This window comes from Stomoxys calcitrans, chromosome 5, assembly GCF_963082655.1.
Source record: "Stomoxys calcitrans chromosome 5, idStoCalc2.1, whole genome shotgun sequence".
NCBI classification, from domain to species: domain Eukaryota; kingdom Metazoa; phylum Arthropoda; class Insecta; order Diptera; family Muscidae; genus Stomoxys; species Stomoxys calcitrans.
The window spans coordinates 114,020,951-114,035,666 of NC_081556.1; the positions used below are offsets into that span (position 1 = coordinate 114,020,951).

General features: G+C 41.3%; 2 protein-coding genes across 2 annotated transcripts in view; one reads left to right on the plus strand and one right to left on the minus strand.

Moving 5' to 3' along the window:
- Positions 1 to 14,716, minus strand: part of LOC106091788 (RING finger protein nhl-1) — a 281,737-nt gene that overhangs the window by 201,267 nt on the left and 65,754 nt on the right. The window lies entirely within an intron of this gene.
- On the plus strand, positions 5,997 to 11,004 carry LOC106091790 (V-type proton ATPase 116 kDa subunit a 4). The gene is made up of 2 exons (XM_013258452.2): positions 5,997 to 8,281; positions 10,628 to 11,004. The coding sequence occupies exons 1-2, from the start codon at positions 6,013 to 6,015 to the stop codon at positions 10,972 to 10,974; spliced, it is 2,616 nt and encodes an 871-aa protein (XP_013113906.2). The 5' UTR covers positions 5,997 to 6,012; the 3' UTR covers positions 10,975 to 11,004.

Sequence of the window (14,716 nt, forward strand, 5' to 3'; positions counted from 1 at the left end):
AACTGGGCTAGACTCCGAATTCTTAATGTTAACTCAGAGAAGACTGCAATATGCCTGTTCACGAGGAAGACAAAGGTGGGCCAATATGACGCACCACGTTTCTTCAACAAAACGATTTCGATATCTGACAAGGTCAAATACTTAGGAGTGATCTTGGATAGGAAATTGAATTGGAAGTGTCACATTTAGGAGCGTATTGAGAAGGCTCACAGATGTTGGGCACTTTGTAGACGGGCCTTATGCTCGAAATGGGGCCTGAATCCTAGGATAGTCCACTGGCTCTACAGGAGCGTGATTAGACCAGTACTTACGCCTCAGTAGTTTGGTGGACTGCTATGGAGAAAAAGTGCAACATAATAACCACACAACAGGTTTAGAGAACATGTTGTCTTGGCATAGGCGGAGCGATGAGGACCACGCCCACTAGGGCACTGGAGACTATTCTAGATATAAAAATTGCGACCTCTAGTGGCTCAAGAAGTCAAGATTCAAGATCGATTTATAAGGCAGCTATATCAGGTTATGATCCGATTTGAACCTTACTTAGCACAGTTGTTGGAAGTCATAGCGAAACACATTTCATTTCAATCGGATAAGAATTGCGCCCTCTAGAGGCTCAGGAAGTCAAGATTCAAGATCGGTTTATATGGCCCTCTAGAAGCTCACTAAGTCAAGACCCAAGATCGGTTTATATGGCAGCTATATCAGGTTATGAACCGATTTGAACCATACTTGGCTCAGTTATTGGATATCATAACAAAACACATTTCATTTCAATCGGATAAGAATTGCGCCCTCCAGAAGGTCAGGAAGTCAAGACACAAGATCGGTTTATATGGCAGCTATATCAAAACATGGACCGGTATGGCTCATTTACAATCCCAACCGACCTACACTAATAAGAAGTATTTGTGCAAAATTTCAAGCGGCTAGCTTTACTCCTTCAAAAGCTTCAGACGGACGGACGGACAGACAGACGGACGGACGGACGGACAGACGTAAGGACGGACAGACAGACGGACGGACGGACGGACAGACAGACAGACGGACAGACAGACGGACAGACAGACGGACGGACATGGCTAGATCGGCATAAAATGTCACAACGATCAAGAATATATATACTTTATGGGGTTTCAGACGAATATTTCGAGTAGTTACAAACAGAATGACGAAATTAGTATACCCCCCATCCTATAGTGGAGGGTATAAAAATTATTGAAATTTTTTAACTACACCCTTAATTTCCTTTATCCTAACTTAAGACTTTTTTCTCACAGTGTATTCAAAATATAATTAAGCACTTTGTTTATTGACATAAATTTAAATTTATTACATTTCACACTTTCGAAAGTTTGTTTTGCCTGCCTTCATATCATATCGCCCTCATTCTAGGGTCATTACCAAAGGTTAATTATTAATAAAACTCATTGGCATTGTTGTTACAAGTATAACAAAATTTTTTTACAATTATAATAAACAAAATAATATTTTTATTGTTGTTGGATTTTAAGAGATTATTTTTAATTTTAAATAACTGTCATTGTTTCATTGTGGGTTTGTGTTATGAGCCATACGTTCATTGTGTGGTTGAATGGCTTCATGGGCAAAATGAAGACCAACAATAACAACAACAACAACAACATCCTCCATCAACAACAGAATCCGATTTAGTGTCAGCATAACTCAAAAGTGCGAAATGGGGTCAATGGGCCATCATTTTTGAACAAAGCATTTGTGCCTGTGTGTGTGTATGAGTGTGAGTTTCAGCTGTGACTGTAGGTCGGTATGATTGTGGCTGCATTTAAACAGGCATAACCATGAAAGCTGTGATCTATTTAAAGGATTTGGGGTTGTGTTGTCATTGCAGGCACATGGCCTCCCCCTACCCATTGGCAAATGAAACATCAGCAATGCCAATAACATTTGATTACTTCTGTTTCCTTTTCATTTTTGAACATATTTATCTCTGTTGACAAATTCTGTGTGTGAGTGTTACTGATGTTTTATTTTTATTACAAGTTAAATTATAATAATTTGGTTAGCCCCAAACAACCAGCCCAACCAATTTATCATTTTCATTCAAGGGACATGGGTTCACAAAGATATGGGGGGAAAAAAATGTTAAATCACTGCTGCTAATAAAAACATTTGTCATTTTATTCTGACACTGTAACGTGTGTGGGAAAAATGTCATCAAAAATTATTCCCCCCTTAATATGTTCAATTTTTTTTTTTTGGGGGGGGGAAAGCAAAAAAAAAATAAATTTATTCATTGTCAAACCTATGAATAAATGGCTAACAAAATTATCCTGCTGTAAAAATAATTTTTCATTTTTGGGTTGTCTATAATTTGAAAGGGATTGAATTGGAAGTGAAAATGGATTTGAATAAAATGTCAATATGTCAAATATTTTATGTAGTTCGAGGAGTAGGATAAACATAAAATAATGATATCCAAAGAAAAACATGACTAAAAGATTTAAAAATAAACAAAAAACAAGAAAAAAAGAGTGCTAAGTTCGGCCATGACGAATCTTGGAAACCCACAACCATGGATTCTGCTAAAAATTTATACAGAATAAATAAATGAGGACCACGCCCACTAGAGCACTGAAGACTATTTCAGATATCCGACCCATTGACATACAGATTAACTGTGAGGCAGACACGGCGGCTACGAGACTTAAGGGGATGGGAGAATGTATTTACAATGGGAGCAGCTCATACCATCGCGGTATAATCGAGGCGACAATAGAAAACCTTTAAGGAAGGGAAAAGTTTTTCGATCAGATACATGAGATGAACCTTGAAGTCGAGTGCGAGACACTGCTGCCATCGGCACTGCCTTGGATTGACGGAACCCTAGCAGTGCCACCTGGAAGATCATGTTTGGATCATAGCTAGAAGACAGAGTGGGCCTGGGGGTCTACACTGTGAACCCCGGGACTGAGATCTGTTTAAGACTGCCTGTCCATAATACGGTCCTGCAGGCGGAGATCCTGGCGAAATGCGTGGAGTGGTTTGGTGCTAACGCGAGGACTGCGAGCGCCATAACGGAATAAGGGGAAATGGAAGGACAAACGATTTAGCGGTGAAGGCCAGAAGACTGCCCTCAATAAACATGGCTAACCCGAAGCCTTTTGAGTCGACGCAGTCCGAGTTAAGGGAGTGGGCGACGAATGCGCATGCAACATTTTGGAACAGCGCAACTTGTCCGTAAGACTGCGAAAGTCCTATGGGGGATCCACATCGTGAAAAGACGAGGCTATTACTGAAAGGAAGTAAAAAGGAGTTCAGTATAGCTATTGGTATCATAACGGAACACATAGGACTACGAGCTCACTTATTTAAACTCGGTGCGGCAAGTGATAGCATGTGTAGGGCATGCGGGAAAGATGATGAGACGTTGGATCATTCTTTTTTAAGGGTTACTTTATAGTTTTTAGAGCGCACAACAAGCCGATTACTGGCTTAGGTGTATGTCTATAGTGGCATGGGGCGGTTTAATATCTGCACCCTCTTTTGATCTAAACTAACCTAACACAAATTAAGTTTTAGGGCATAATTTTATTCTACGTAACAAACTTCTGTCAAGAAAGCAAAAATTAAAGCTTCTAGTAACCGAGCAAGGATGATCGAGAGACCGGTTTGTATGGGAGCTATGTCAGGTAAAAGACAGATTTTGTCCGTACTGGCCACAGTTGTTGCAAGATTGGACCGTACTTAGCACAGTTGTTGGAAGTCATAGCAGAACACTATGTGCTCAATTTCAGCCAATTCGAACAAAAATTGCGGCTTCCAGGGTCTCAAGAAGTTACATCGGGAGATAGGTTTGTATGGGAACCATATCAGGTTATAGACCGATTTGGAGCGTACTGAGCACAGTTGTTGCAAGTCATAAAAGAACACCAAGGGCGAAATTTCAGCCAAATTGGACAAAAATTGTGGCTCTCACGGGCTCAAGAAGACAAATCGGGAGATCGGTTTATATGGGAGCTATATCAGGTTTTAGACCGATTTGGACCGTACTTAACATAACTGTTGGAAGTCATAGCTGAACATTACACACGTTGGAACGAATTTTTAGGGCAAACTGGGCATGGTCCGACATGCCCATACTCCATACGGAGTAGCTGCAACGGCAGTCGCAAACAATCACCGGTATCGACTAGAGAGTCTCAGTTAGAGGCCGGGCGCCACCGACTCCTCCACAAATACTGAGTGCCTATGATGCTTGATATGACAAGGCGAGTCGTATCGAGTATCATCGGCACTCAAGCTGCAGAGCCCAGACCGAGGGTGGACTGATCCGCCCGACCATACATTGGATCATTTGCTGGATACAAATTTTCGCGATTGGGGTCGTGTGGGTCATGAAGTAGGGGTACTGGGTCCTGTAAAGGACAATGATATGGACGTGCTGACAATGGATTTGGTGACCCATGCCAGTGTTCATTGGACATTAAATAACACTAGGACCCTATAAATATCCTCTGTTTCGAACGTATATTAGGCACCCCTATGTACCATTGCCGTAGAGGCGGGTGAAGTTCGTCTTCATACCGAAGGCAGGGAAGCTGCCATGAAGTGAGGCCAAGTAGTAGAGATCGATTAGTTTATTATCCTCCTTCGTGAAGACGTTGGGGAGGATTCTGAAGTTTTATATAAAAGCTAAGTTTGGAATGGACTACTACTTACAGTTGTCGGCACGCTTATATCAAGGGCAGTCGTGATGCGTGATGCGCTTCATATTGTGGTGCATCACTAGGAGGGTACTCTTGGCCGATCTGTATTTTATGGGGTAGTTCGCAAAAAAAAATCTAACTTTTTGCATACCCCCTAATTTTGAGCCCAGGAACCCGAATATGAAGTCCGTTTTTGGTACTCGGGCCCGTGGACCCCCCTTGAGGCCAAAAACCCCCTTAGGGGGAAGTAGTCCCACCTAGGCAATATGGGTATCAAATGAAAGGCATTGATAAGTAGATTACAAATATGGAAATTTCCAAAATTTGGACCCGGGAAGTACCTAAGGGGTCTTGAGAATTTGGAACCCTTTTAAACCTAGGCAAATGGGTATCAAATTAAAGGTATGAACGAGTAGATTACGAATATGCAAGAAATTAAGCTCTAAACTCCAAATTAAAACAAATGAATATTTATTAAAAAAATTGAAAATTTTTCAAAAAATTCCGCTTTTTTATCCAAAAACTTTGGAAGGCAAATAGTTTTATTTAAAATACTTTTGCTATTTCCCACTGTTGGACATCTGGAGGAGGAGAACATCTCAAACCCGACCGAAGGCAGACAAATTTTTCTAACTTTGTGAGGCAAATAGAGTTTTATTTAAAATTACAATAACAATTTCGTAAATTTTTCAAATGGGGATCAAAAATCTCAAGACCCCATAGGTCCTTCCCGGCTCAAAATTCGTATCTGCTAATCAATAGCTTTCATTTGATACCCATATTGCCTAGGTTGGACTATTTCCCCCAAATTTTTGCATACTCCCTAATTTTGACCCCAGGAACCTGAATATGGTCCAGATTTGGGTCTCGGGCCCGTGGACCGACCTAGGGTCGAAAAATCCCTCTTGGGGGGAAGTAGTCCAACCTAGGCAATATGGGTATCAAATGAAAGGTATTGATTAGTAGATACGAATTTTGACCCGGGAAGGACGTATGGGGTTTTGAGAATTTTGAACTACCCCGTAAAATACAGTTTTGCCCCAGTATGGGCACCACCTCAATCAGGGTAAATACGACGTAGGGTGCGCCACAGGGCGCTTAATACTGCGCTTCATAGTGTGGTTCATCACTTGAAGACGACTGTTTAATTTTAACGGAATGACTGCATAGTTATACCCCCAACTATGATAGTACATACATCAATTTTTATATTATCCAGTGTAATGTCAACCAATCAGTTTCGAATTGTCAACAAAACTTTCAAAACATTTCAGAAAATTAATTTCAACAGATAATATTTAAATATAAGATTTCACAACGGAAAATGTCCTTTTTTCGCAGTGAGCCCATGACATTGTGTCAACTGATTCTGCATACCGAATCTGCCTTCAACTGCCTCATTGAATTGGGCTATCTGGGTAAAGTGCAATTTCGCAACATTGATGGCGGTGAAGAACATGGGCACGCTCCCAACAATCAATATCTAGCCGATATACGAAGATGTCATGAGCTAAGACGTTTACTGGAACATTTGGAAACGGAAATTAAAGATTTCCACATTAACATGGTCTTTTATCCCGATGTCGATGAGGATGAGGTTCCTCAGGCAAGCGATCTTAAGGATCTGGAAAAGGTGGTGCAACAACATTATGAGGAAGTGACAAGTGTAGAGCATAACATTGAAGGATTACTTAAGCAAAGAACTTTGTGCAATGAAAAACTCAAAGTCATGAAGGTGGCCCATAGATTTTTAACAGCAGGCAGCAATAATGCGACTGTCATGGCTTGGTCAGATAGTGTCATTATGAATTTGATACATGATGAACTGAAATCGTTGCCCAAGGAACGCCCATGTCTATCCTTCTTCTGTGGCACTATACCATTGCAAAGATTTCCAGCCTTTGAAGTTATGCTGTGGAGAATAACAAGGGGAAATTTTCTTTTGAAACATTCCCCACTGGAAATTTCACAAAAAGATGAGGCCAGAAAATCTCAAGAGACTGTAAGAAAGCTGGCCTTTATGCTATTCTTTGTGGGTCATAACATGAAGGCACAGTTAGCCAAATTATGTCAAGGCTTTGGTATACAACTTTTTCAGTGTCCCGAGTCTATACAAGAACGCCAGAAAGAGAGTCTGAAACTAGCCCTAGACTTAAGGGACATGGATAAAATCATAGAAAAGTCCCAGGCAGAACGTTATCGCATACTTCTGATAGCTGCTGCCGATTTGTATATTTGGAAGGTGAAGTTAAAGAAAATGCTGATGGTCTACCAAGTGCTGAATCGCATGGGTCATGTGCGCCATTTGAAATTGGGCAAATATTTGCAAGCAGAATGTTGGATTCCCACCCAAAGTGTAAATGAGGTACGAAAAGCTTTGGAAAAAGTCATTCAGCGAACTTCAAAAGGAAATCCCAATTCGATGTTCATGCCCATCTTAAATGTGCTGCACAGGCGTTTGTTGGCGGATAGTGAGAGGCCCACCTATTTTCAGCTGAATCGTTTCACTCAGGGTTTCCAGCAACTCATAGATGCCTATGGCATAGCCCAATATCAGGAATTGAACCCTGCTCCCTATACCATTGTAACTTTTCCCTTTCTGTTTGCGGTCATGTTTGGTGATATAGGTCATGGCCTGATTATGCTGACATTTGGCTGCTGGATGCTGATCTATGAGAAGTCTTTGGAGTTGGGCCAGCGTTTAAGCAAAACTTCCAATGAGGTTTGGAATATACTCTTTGGGGGGCGCTACATTATCACTCTGATGGGTGCCTTCTCGGTATACACGGGTTTCATATACAATGACTGTTTCTCAAAGTCCTTCAACATATTTGGCTCAGCTTGGAAGGTCAACTACAATCAAACGACTGTTATCGGCAACCATCAACTACAGTTGGACCCGGCTCTTAAGGACTATTATCAAGGAACTCCCTATGTAATGGGGTTCGATCCCATTTGGGATGCCTCGGGTGAGAATGCCATAACCACTTCGAATTCTTTTAAAATGAAATTGGCCGTCATTTTGGGCATTTGTCAAATGGTCTTTGGCTTAATACTCTCAGCCTTTAACTATCTACACCGCAAGGATTATATGGACCTTGTTTTGGTCTTTATGCCCCAACTAATGTTCTTGCTTTCCCTATTTGCCTATTTGGTTTTCTTGATCTTGTTCAAATGGTCCTATTATGGGGGACACTATGAGGCTCCCTATAATTCGGCATGTGCTCCTTCAATTTTGATTATATTCATCAATATGCTGCTGATGAAGGGTCCTGAAACTCCTCACGAGGGCTGTGATGTTTGGATGTTCGAATATCAGGATGTTGTACAAAAGGCTCTTCTGACAGTTGCCATGGGCTGTATACCTCTGCTGTTGGCCGGCAAACCTATTTGGCTTATGATGCAGCGCAAGAAAATACGAAGAATCAAAAATGAGGCTCTAAGAAAGTCACGCGCACGCAATAACATCTCAAATATCCGAAAATCTCTCATATACAATGTGGATAGTTCGGGGTTCGTGTTGTCGGCCAAGAAATATAGAGAAACTATGGAAAACGAAGAGCAGGAGGTCAGCGAGCTATGGATACATTCGGGTAAGAGTTTTTTTGAGCCAACAATAGTTCCTGGTCTTTATTGTTTACTACTTTCGTCAATATTTCGTCGAAATATTGATCTGAGATCCAAAAAAGTTCTTGACCGTATTGACTTTTCGATTTGGCCCTTCCCGTCCGTCTGTCTGTCAATCCATCTATCCGTCCGTCTGTAAAAGCTAGCTAAGTTTCGAAGGAACAAAAGCTAGGCGCTTCAAATTTTGCAAGAATACTTCCGATTGGTATAGATCGATTGGGATTGTAAATGGGCCATATTGGTCCATGGTTTGATATAGCCGCCATATAAACCGACCCTGGATCTTGACTTCTTGAGCCTCTAGAGGGCGCAATTATTATCCGATTTGGCTGAAATTTTGCATGAGGTGTTTTGTAATGACTTCCAACAACTAAGATGAGTATGATCCAAATCGGTTCACAATCTGATATAGCTCCCATATAAACCGATCTTGGATCTTGACTTCTTGAGCCTCTAGAGGGCGCAATTCTTATCCGATTTGGCTGAAATTTTGCATGAGGAGTTCTGTAATGAATTCCAACAACTGAGATGAGTAGGAACCAAAATCGGTTCCAAAGTGTGGTCCAAATCGGTTCATAACCTGATATAGCTTTCATATAAACCGATCTTGTATCTTGACTTCTTGAGCCTCTAGAGGGCGCAATTCTTATCCGATTTGGCTGACATTTTGCATGAGGTGTTTTGTAATGACTTTCAACAACTAAGATGAGTATGATCCAAATCGGTTCATAATCTGATATAGCTCCCATATAAACCGATCTTGGATCTTGACTTCTTGAGCCTCTAGAGGGCGCAATTCTTATCCGATTTGGCTGAAATTTTGCATGAGGTGTTTTGTAATGGCTTCCAACAACTGAGATGAGTATGATCCAAAATCGGTTCCAAAGTGTGGTCCAAATCGATTCATAACCTTTTATAGCCGCCATATAAACCGATCTTGGATCTTGACTTCTTGGGCCTCTAGAGGGCGCAATTCTTAGTCGATTTGGCTGAAATTTTGCATGAGGAGTTCTGTAGTGACTTCCAACAACTAAGATGAGTATGATCTAAATCGGTTTATAACCTGATATAGCTCCCATATAAACCGATCTTGGATCTTGACTTCTTGAGCCTCTAGAGGGCGCAATTCTTATCCGATTTGGCTGAAATTTTGCATGAGGAGTTTTGTAATGACTTCCAACAACTGAGATGAATATGATCCAAATCGCTTCATAACCTGGTATAGCTCCCATATAAACCGATCTTGGATCTTGACTTCTTGAGCCTCAAGAGGGCGCAATTCTTATCCGATTTGGCTGAAATTTTGCATGAGGTGTTCATAACCTGGTATACCTCCCATATAAACCGATCCTTGATCTTGACTTCTTGAGCCTCTAGAGGGCGCAATTCTTATCCGATTTGGCTGAAATTTTGCATGAGGTGTTTTGTAATGACTTCCAACAACTAAGATGAGTATGATCCAAATCGGTTCATAATCTGATATAGTTGTCATATAAACCGATCAGTGATCTTGACTTCTTGAGCCGCTAGAGGGCGCAATTCTTATCCGATTTGGCTGAAATTTTGCATGAGAAGTTTTGTTATGACTTCCAACAACTGAGATAAATATGATGCAAAATCGGTTCCAAAGTGTAGTCCAAATCGGTTCATAACATGCTATAGCTCCTATATAAACCGATCTTGGATCTTGACTTCGTGAGACTCTAGAGGGCGCAATTCTCATCCGATTTGGCTGAAATTTAGCATGAGGAGTTTTATAATAACTTCCAAAAACTGTGCCAAGTGTGGTCCAAATCGGTTCATAACCTGTTATAGCTCTCATATAACCCGATCACGGATCTTGACTTCTTGAGCCGCTAGATGACGCAATTATTATTCGATTTGGCGGAAATTTAGCACGAAGTGGTTCGTTCAGACTTTCACCAACTATGCCAAGTATGATCCAACTTGATATGGTCATAACCTGGTATAGCTCCAAACATATCTGCCGCTTATACTTCTTGAGCCATTATAAGGCGCAATTTCTAACTGATTTGGCTGATATTGTGCTCAACTTTTCAACTTTAACTTTTGTCTCCAACAGCTAAATCAAGTATGGCTCCAATTGGTTCTTTTTGGTAAAGCTCCAATAGCAGAGCAATTATTATCCATTATCTTTTGTTTGCCTATAAAGAGATATCGGGCAATGAACTTGACAAATGCGATTCATGATGGAGGGTATATAAGGTTCGGCCTGGCCGAACTTAGCACGCTTTGAATTGTTGTTCTCTAAGGCATTCTTAGTCTTAAATGTTTTTTTTTTCTTCTTTAAGGCATTCACTGCATTGAAAGTGTCTTGGGCGCTGTCTCCCACACTGCCTCCTATCTACGTTTATGGGCCTTGTCCTTGGCCCACGATCAACTCTCCAGTGTCCTTTGGAATATGGTATTGCAAATTGGCCTAACTGGAAATTTTGGCAATTGGAATAGTTTGATATTGGCCATTGTTTTTTCTTTCTGGGCCATAATGACTTTGGCCATACTGGTGGTGATGGAAGGTTTATCGGCATTTTTACATACCCTGCGTCTACACTGGGTGGAATTTCAATCAAAATTCTATGCTGGCTCTGGAGAACGCTTTGTGCCTTTTAAATTCAAGCAAAGCACTATGGCCGGATGAGTGAAGTTTAAAGGGACTATGAAATAGATTTTAATTAAAACCAATTTGAGAAAACTAAAATATCGACCCACTTATTTCTCATATAAAATCCACCAGTTTGCATTAGAACACCAATATGCTGTGAAAGTCGATATTGTCTGATTTGTACGAGTCTTTTTGGAAAAGATTAAGCCTACATAGCCCTAGATTTCCAGCCCCTATAGTGCACTTGTATTGCAAGCTCATCTGATCTGGGATTTTCAGGAATATCTCTGTGGCACAACACAAACAAGAGAGCGGGCAGGGATTTCAACAATGGAAGGCGGGCAGAGATTTAGTTGCTGCCTAGCTTTTTAGGATGACACAAAGATAATACAGTGCCCGAAGTCCCCGCTTGACTTAAGAGAAAGCTCCCTCAAACTCACGGCACACAGTGGGATGGCAAGAAAATTGAGTGGTAAAGAGTATGCCATTCTTGAACGGATAGAGATATCTACACGCCCGGAAGTCCGTCCCCTTTAGTAGTAACACCATAAATATTATAAGTCACCCGGACCTGGTGGAATATTTCCAGCGTTGATATGGAAGGCCACCGTAGCGCAGAGGTAAGCATGTCCGTCTATGACACTGAACGCCTAGGTTCGAATCTTGGCAAGAAGACCAGAAGAAACATTTTCAGCTGTCGTTTCCCCTCCAAGTGCTAGCAACATTTGTGAGATATTATGACATGTAATAACTTCTACCCAAAGAAGTGTTGCACTGCGGCACGCCGTTCGGACTCGGCTGTAAAAAGGCGGCGAACAGCACTCATTGATATGTAAGAAGTTTGACCCTGTTCTTTAACGGAATGTTCATGAGCAAATTTGTTATTTACAGACACACAGAAAAAGTATGAGGCAGCCACTCTACGCGGCTATAAGACTTAAGACGATGGGAGGCTCATACCATCGCAGAATAATCCAGGCGACGATAGGATACAAGAATCGGTCAGTGGAACTTTGGATCGGATGCCTGAGATAACACTTGACGTTGGGTGCGAGACAATGTTGGCAGCGCCACAGTCTTGAATTGACGAAACTTTGACAGTGACATCTGGTGATGGCAAATTTCAATGGCCCAAGGACTGAGATATGTTTCCGACACGGTCACGGGAGGTCTTCAAAATTAAGAGGGAAATTAACGCCTTCCCTTAACAACCGCGATTCGCATCGTTTGTGACACTAGCCTTAGGTAAGGCTAAATGGGAAGCCTGTTGACTTTGCTGTAAGTCCAGAAGGCGGTTAACTTGGTGAATAGAAGATGATGCAATCGGAGTTAGAGCGAGGGCAACAACGGTGGGCAGAACGACGAAAGTGCTATAGAGGAATCCAAATTTTGAAAAAAAAAAAACGAGGTTAATATTGAGGAGAAGTAAGAAGTAAGTATGACGTTCAGCATAATAACGGGACACATAGGGACCTTAGTGGGCGCACATTTATGAGAAGTAAGTGGGCCAACTGGTAGCATGTGTAGGGACGCCATAAAACTGGGACATCTTTAACGCCGAATGAAGAAAAGAGAAAGGTGAGGTTAGACAAGCAAAAACGTCCTAAGTTCGACCGTACCGAAATTCGGATACCAACCGCCATGGATATACATGGATATATGCTGCAGTTTTCAGCCCTATAATGCTATATGGTGTTGTGAATTGATGGACGGCACTTTAAAAATCCACCCACTGTTCAATACTCAGATGGATCAAAAAGATGGTTTGTTTGTGCATCAAAACTGCGCTGACGATGCCACCATCTGATGCACTGAATTTAATGCTACACCCAATGCCTATGGACTTTATGGCTAGACAAATTGCTGCGACCACTGCTGTGAAGCTAAAGGAACCTCCTATTTGGTAATGTGGCGGCTACGGACACTTTGTTATCCGTGATACCATGCCCCATGTTCCAGGAAGTGTGGATTACACCCTGCCTGTGCTGCATTTCGATAAAAAGTTTTGCACTACTATTCCTGATAGAACCCACTACAATATCCCTGGTAATAGAAGTTTCAATGACTTCTATACGGATGGTTCCAAACTAGACGATCAGGTGGGCTTTGGGGTGTACTCTGAATAACTAGGACAGGTCATATCGACCACTGCAGTGTGTATCTAGCGGAGATCCTTGCGATTAAGTAAGTGGGGGAATGGCTAAGACATAATGTTTTAACGACAACTGGCATAAATATCGTCTCAGAGAGCCAGGCATCCATCAAATCCCTGGGGAACGTATTTCTGAATGCAAAAACCTACCTCGACTATCGAGGTAGGTTTTTGCAACGAGATGGCAGAAGAGCTCAAAATTCACCTATTCTGGGAGCCGGGCCACAGAGATAAAGCGGACGAGTTTGTGAGACTAGGAACTACCTTACACATGCCAGGGAAACTGGAATCTGTGGGTATGCCTCTAGTGAAATGTAAGCTAAGTTTTCAGGATTAGGCCCGAAAGACAACGAATGATAGATGGTCACAAAGAGGGGGCTGTGAGCATTCCAAAACTATGTGGCCTAATCTAGACTTGAAGAGGTCTACCGCTTTGTAGTCAGTGGCTGGAACAGACATCTCAGTCTTTCTGTCCGTCATGACAGGTCACTGTTTAATCGAAAAACATGCTGATAAACTGAAGGTTGCTAGCAACGACTTTTGCCGAAGCTGTGAGGACATCGATGAAGTTCTGTGTGTGTGTCCCGCACTAGCAGTCCGAAGGAGTCCCACTTTTGGTCTCATTTCTTTGTTTTAGCGGATATGAATATTAATTGTTGGACTTTTTAAAGCTTTTTGGATGGTTCAACGGTAGGAACTTTGCAGAAACAGTAGAAAGACTGCCGAAAATGGGGCAGCAGTAATATTTTGCTAAAACAGCAAACATTTTCTGTTTGTTTCTCTTTCGAGACAACCTCAATGATCGGAGATTTCTTTGCAAATGGAAAAGGAATGCCAGAGATCGTAAAACACCAACCAGCATGGTCCGCGTTTCGTCTTTGGCTAGAAGACTTTTCAACCATATTAGGTGTGATGGCTTCACGGTCTGTACGTTTGTATGTTATATTTGAATTGTATTTATTGCGAAAACGCCTCTATGATACAAATACCATACTCGACAACCCTGTCTATTAGCTGTACTTTTCCCAATGCATGTGTTTTCGTGTAATGAAAGATTTTTTTTTGCGACAATTACACTTCTTCCATGGTGCACATGCTTCCGTGTATCTGTTGGAAATCGTATTGATGGCTTCGAACACTAGACAAGTTTTCATTCTCAAGTTTTTTTTGCCTGCTAGAGCGTAGATCATCCGATTCCACAATTTCCCGTTCGTCTCTCTCCCGAGGCGAACTCAATGAACGGAGATCTTTGCAATGGAAAAGGAAAGCCAGAGATCACAACACACACCATTTGCGTAGAATAACTCATCGGTCATATTAGGTGTGAGGGCTCTAAGGGCCATACATATGTAGGGCGTACTTTTACCAAATATACTGCGAAAATGTGTCTACGATGTTAGTACGACACTAACACAAAAATTTAGAGAAGTTTTGTCTTAAGAGAAAATTTCATGGAAATTTTGTCTTTAGAGAAAATTTCATGGAAATTTTGTCTTTAGAGAAAATTTCATGGAAATTTTGTCTTTAGAGAAAATTTCATGGAAATTTTGTCTTTAAAGAAAATTTCATGGAAATTTTGTCTTTAAAGAAAATTTCATGGAAATTTTGTCTTTAGAGAAAATTTTG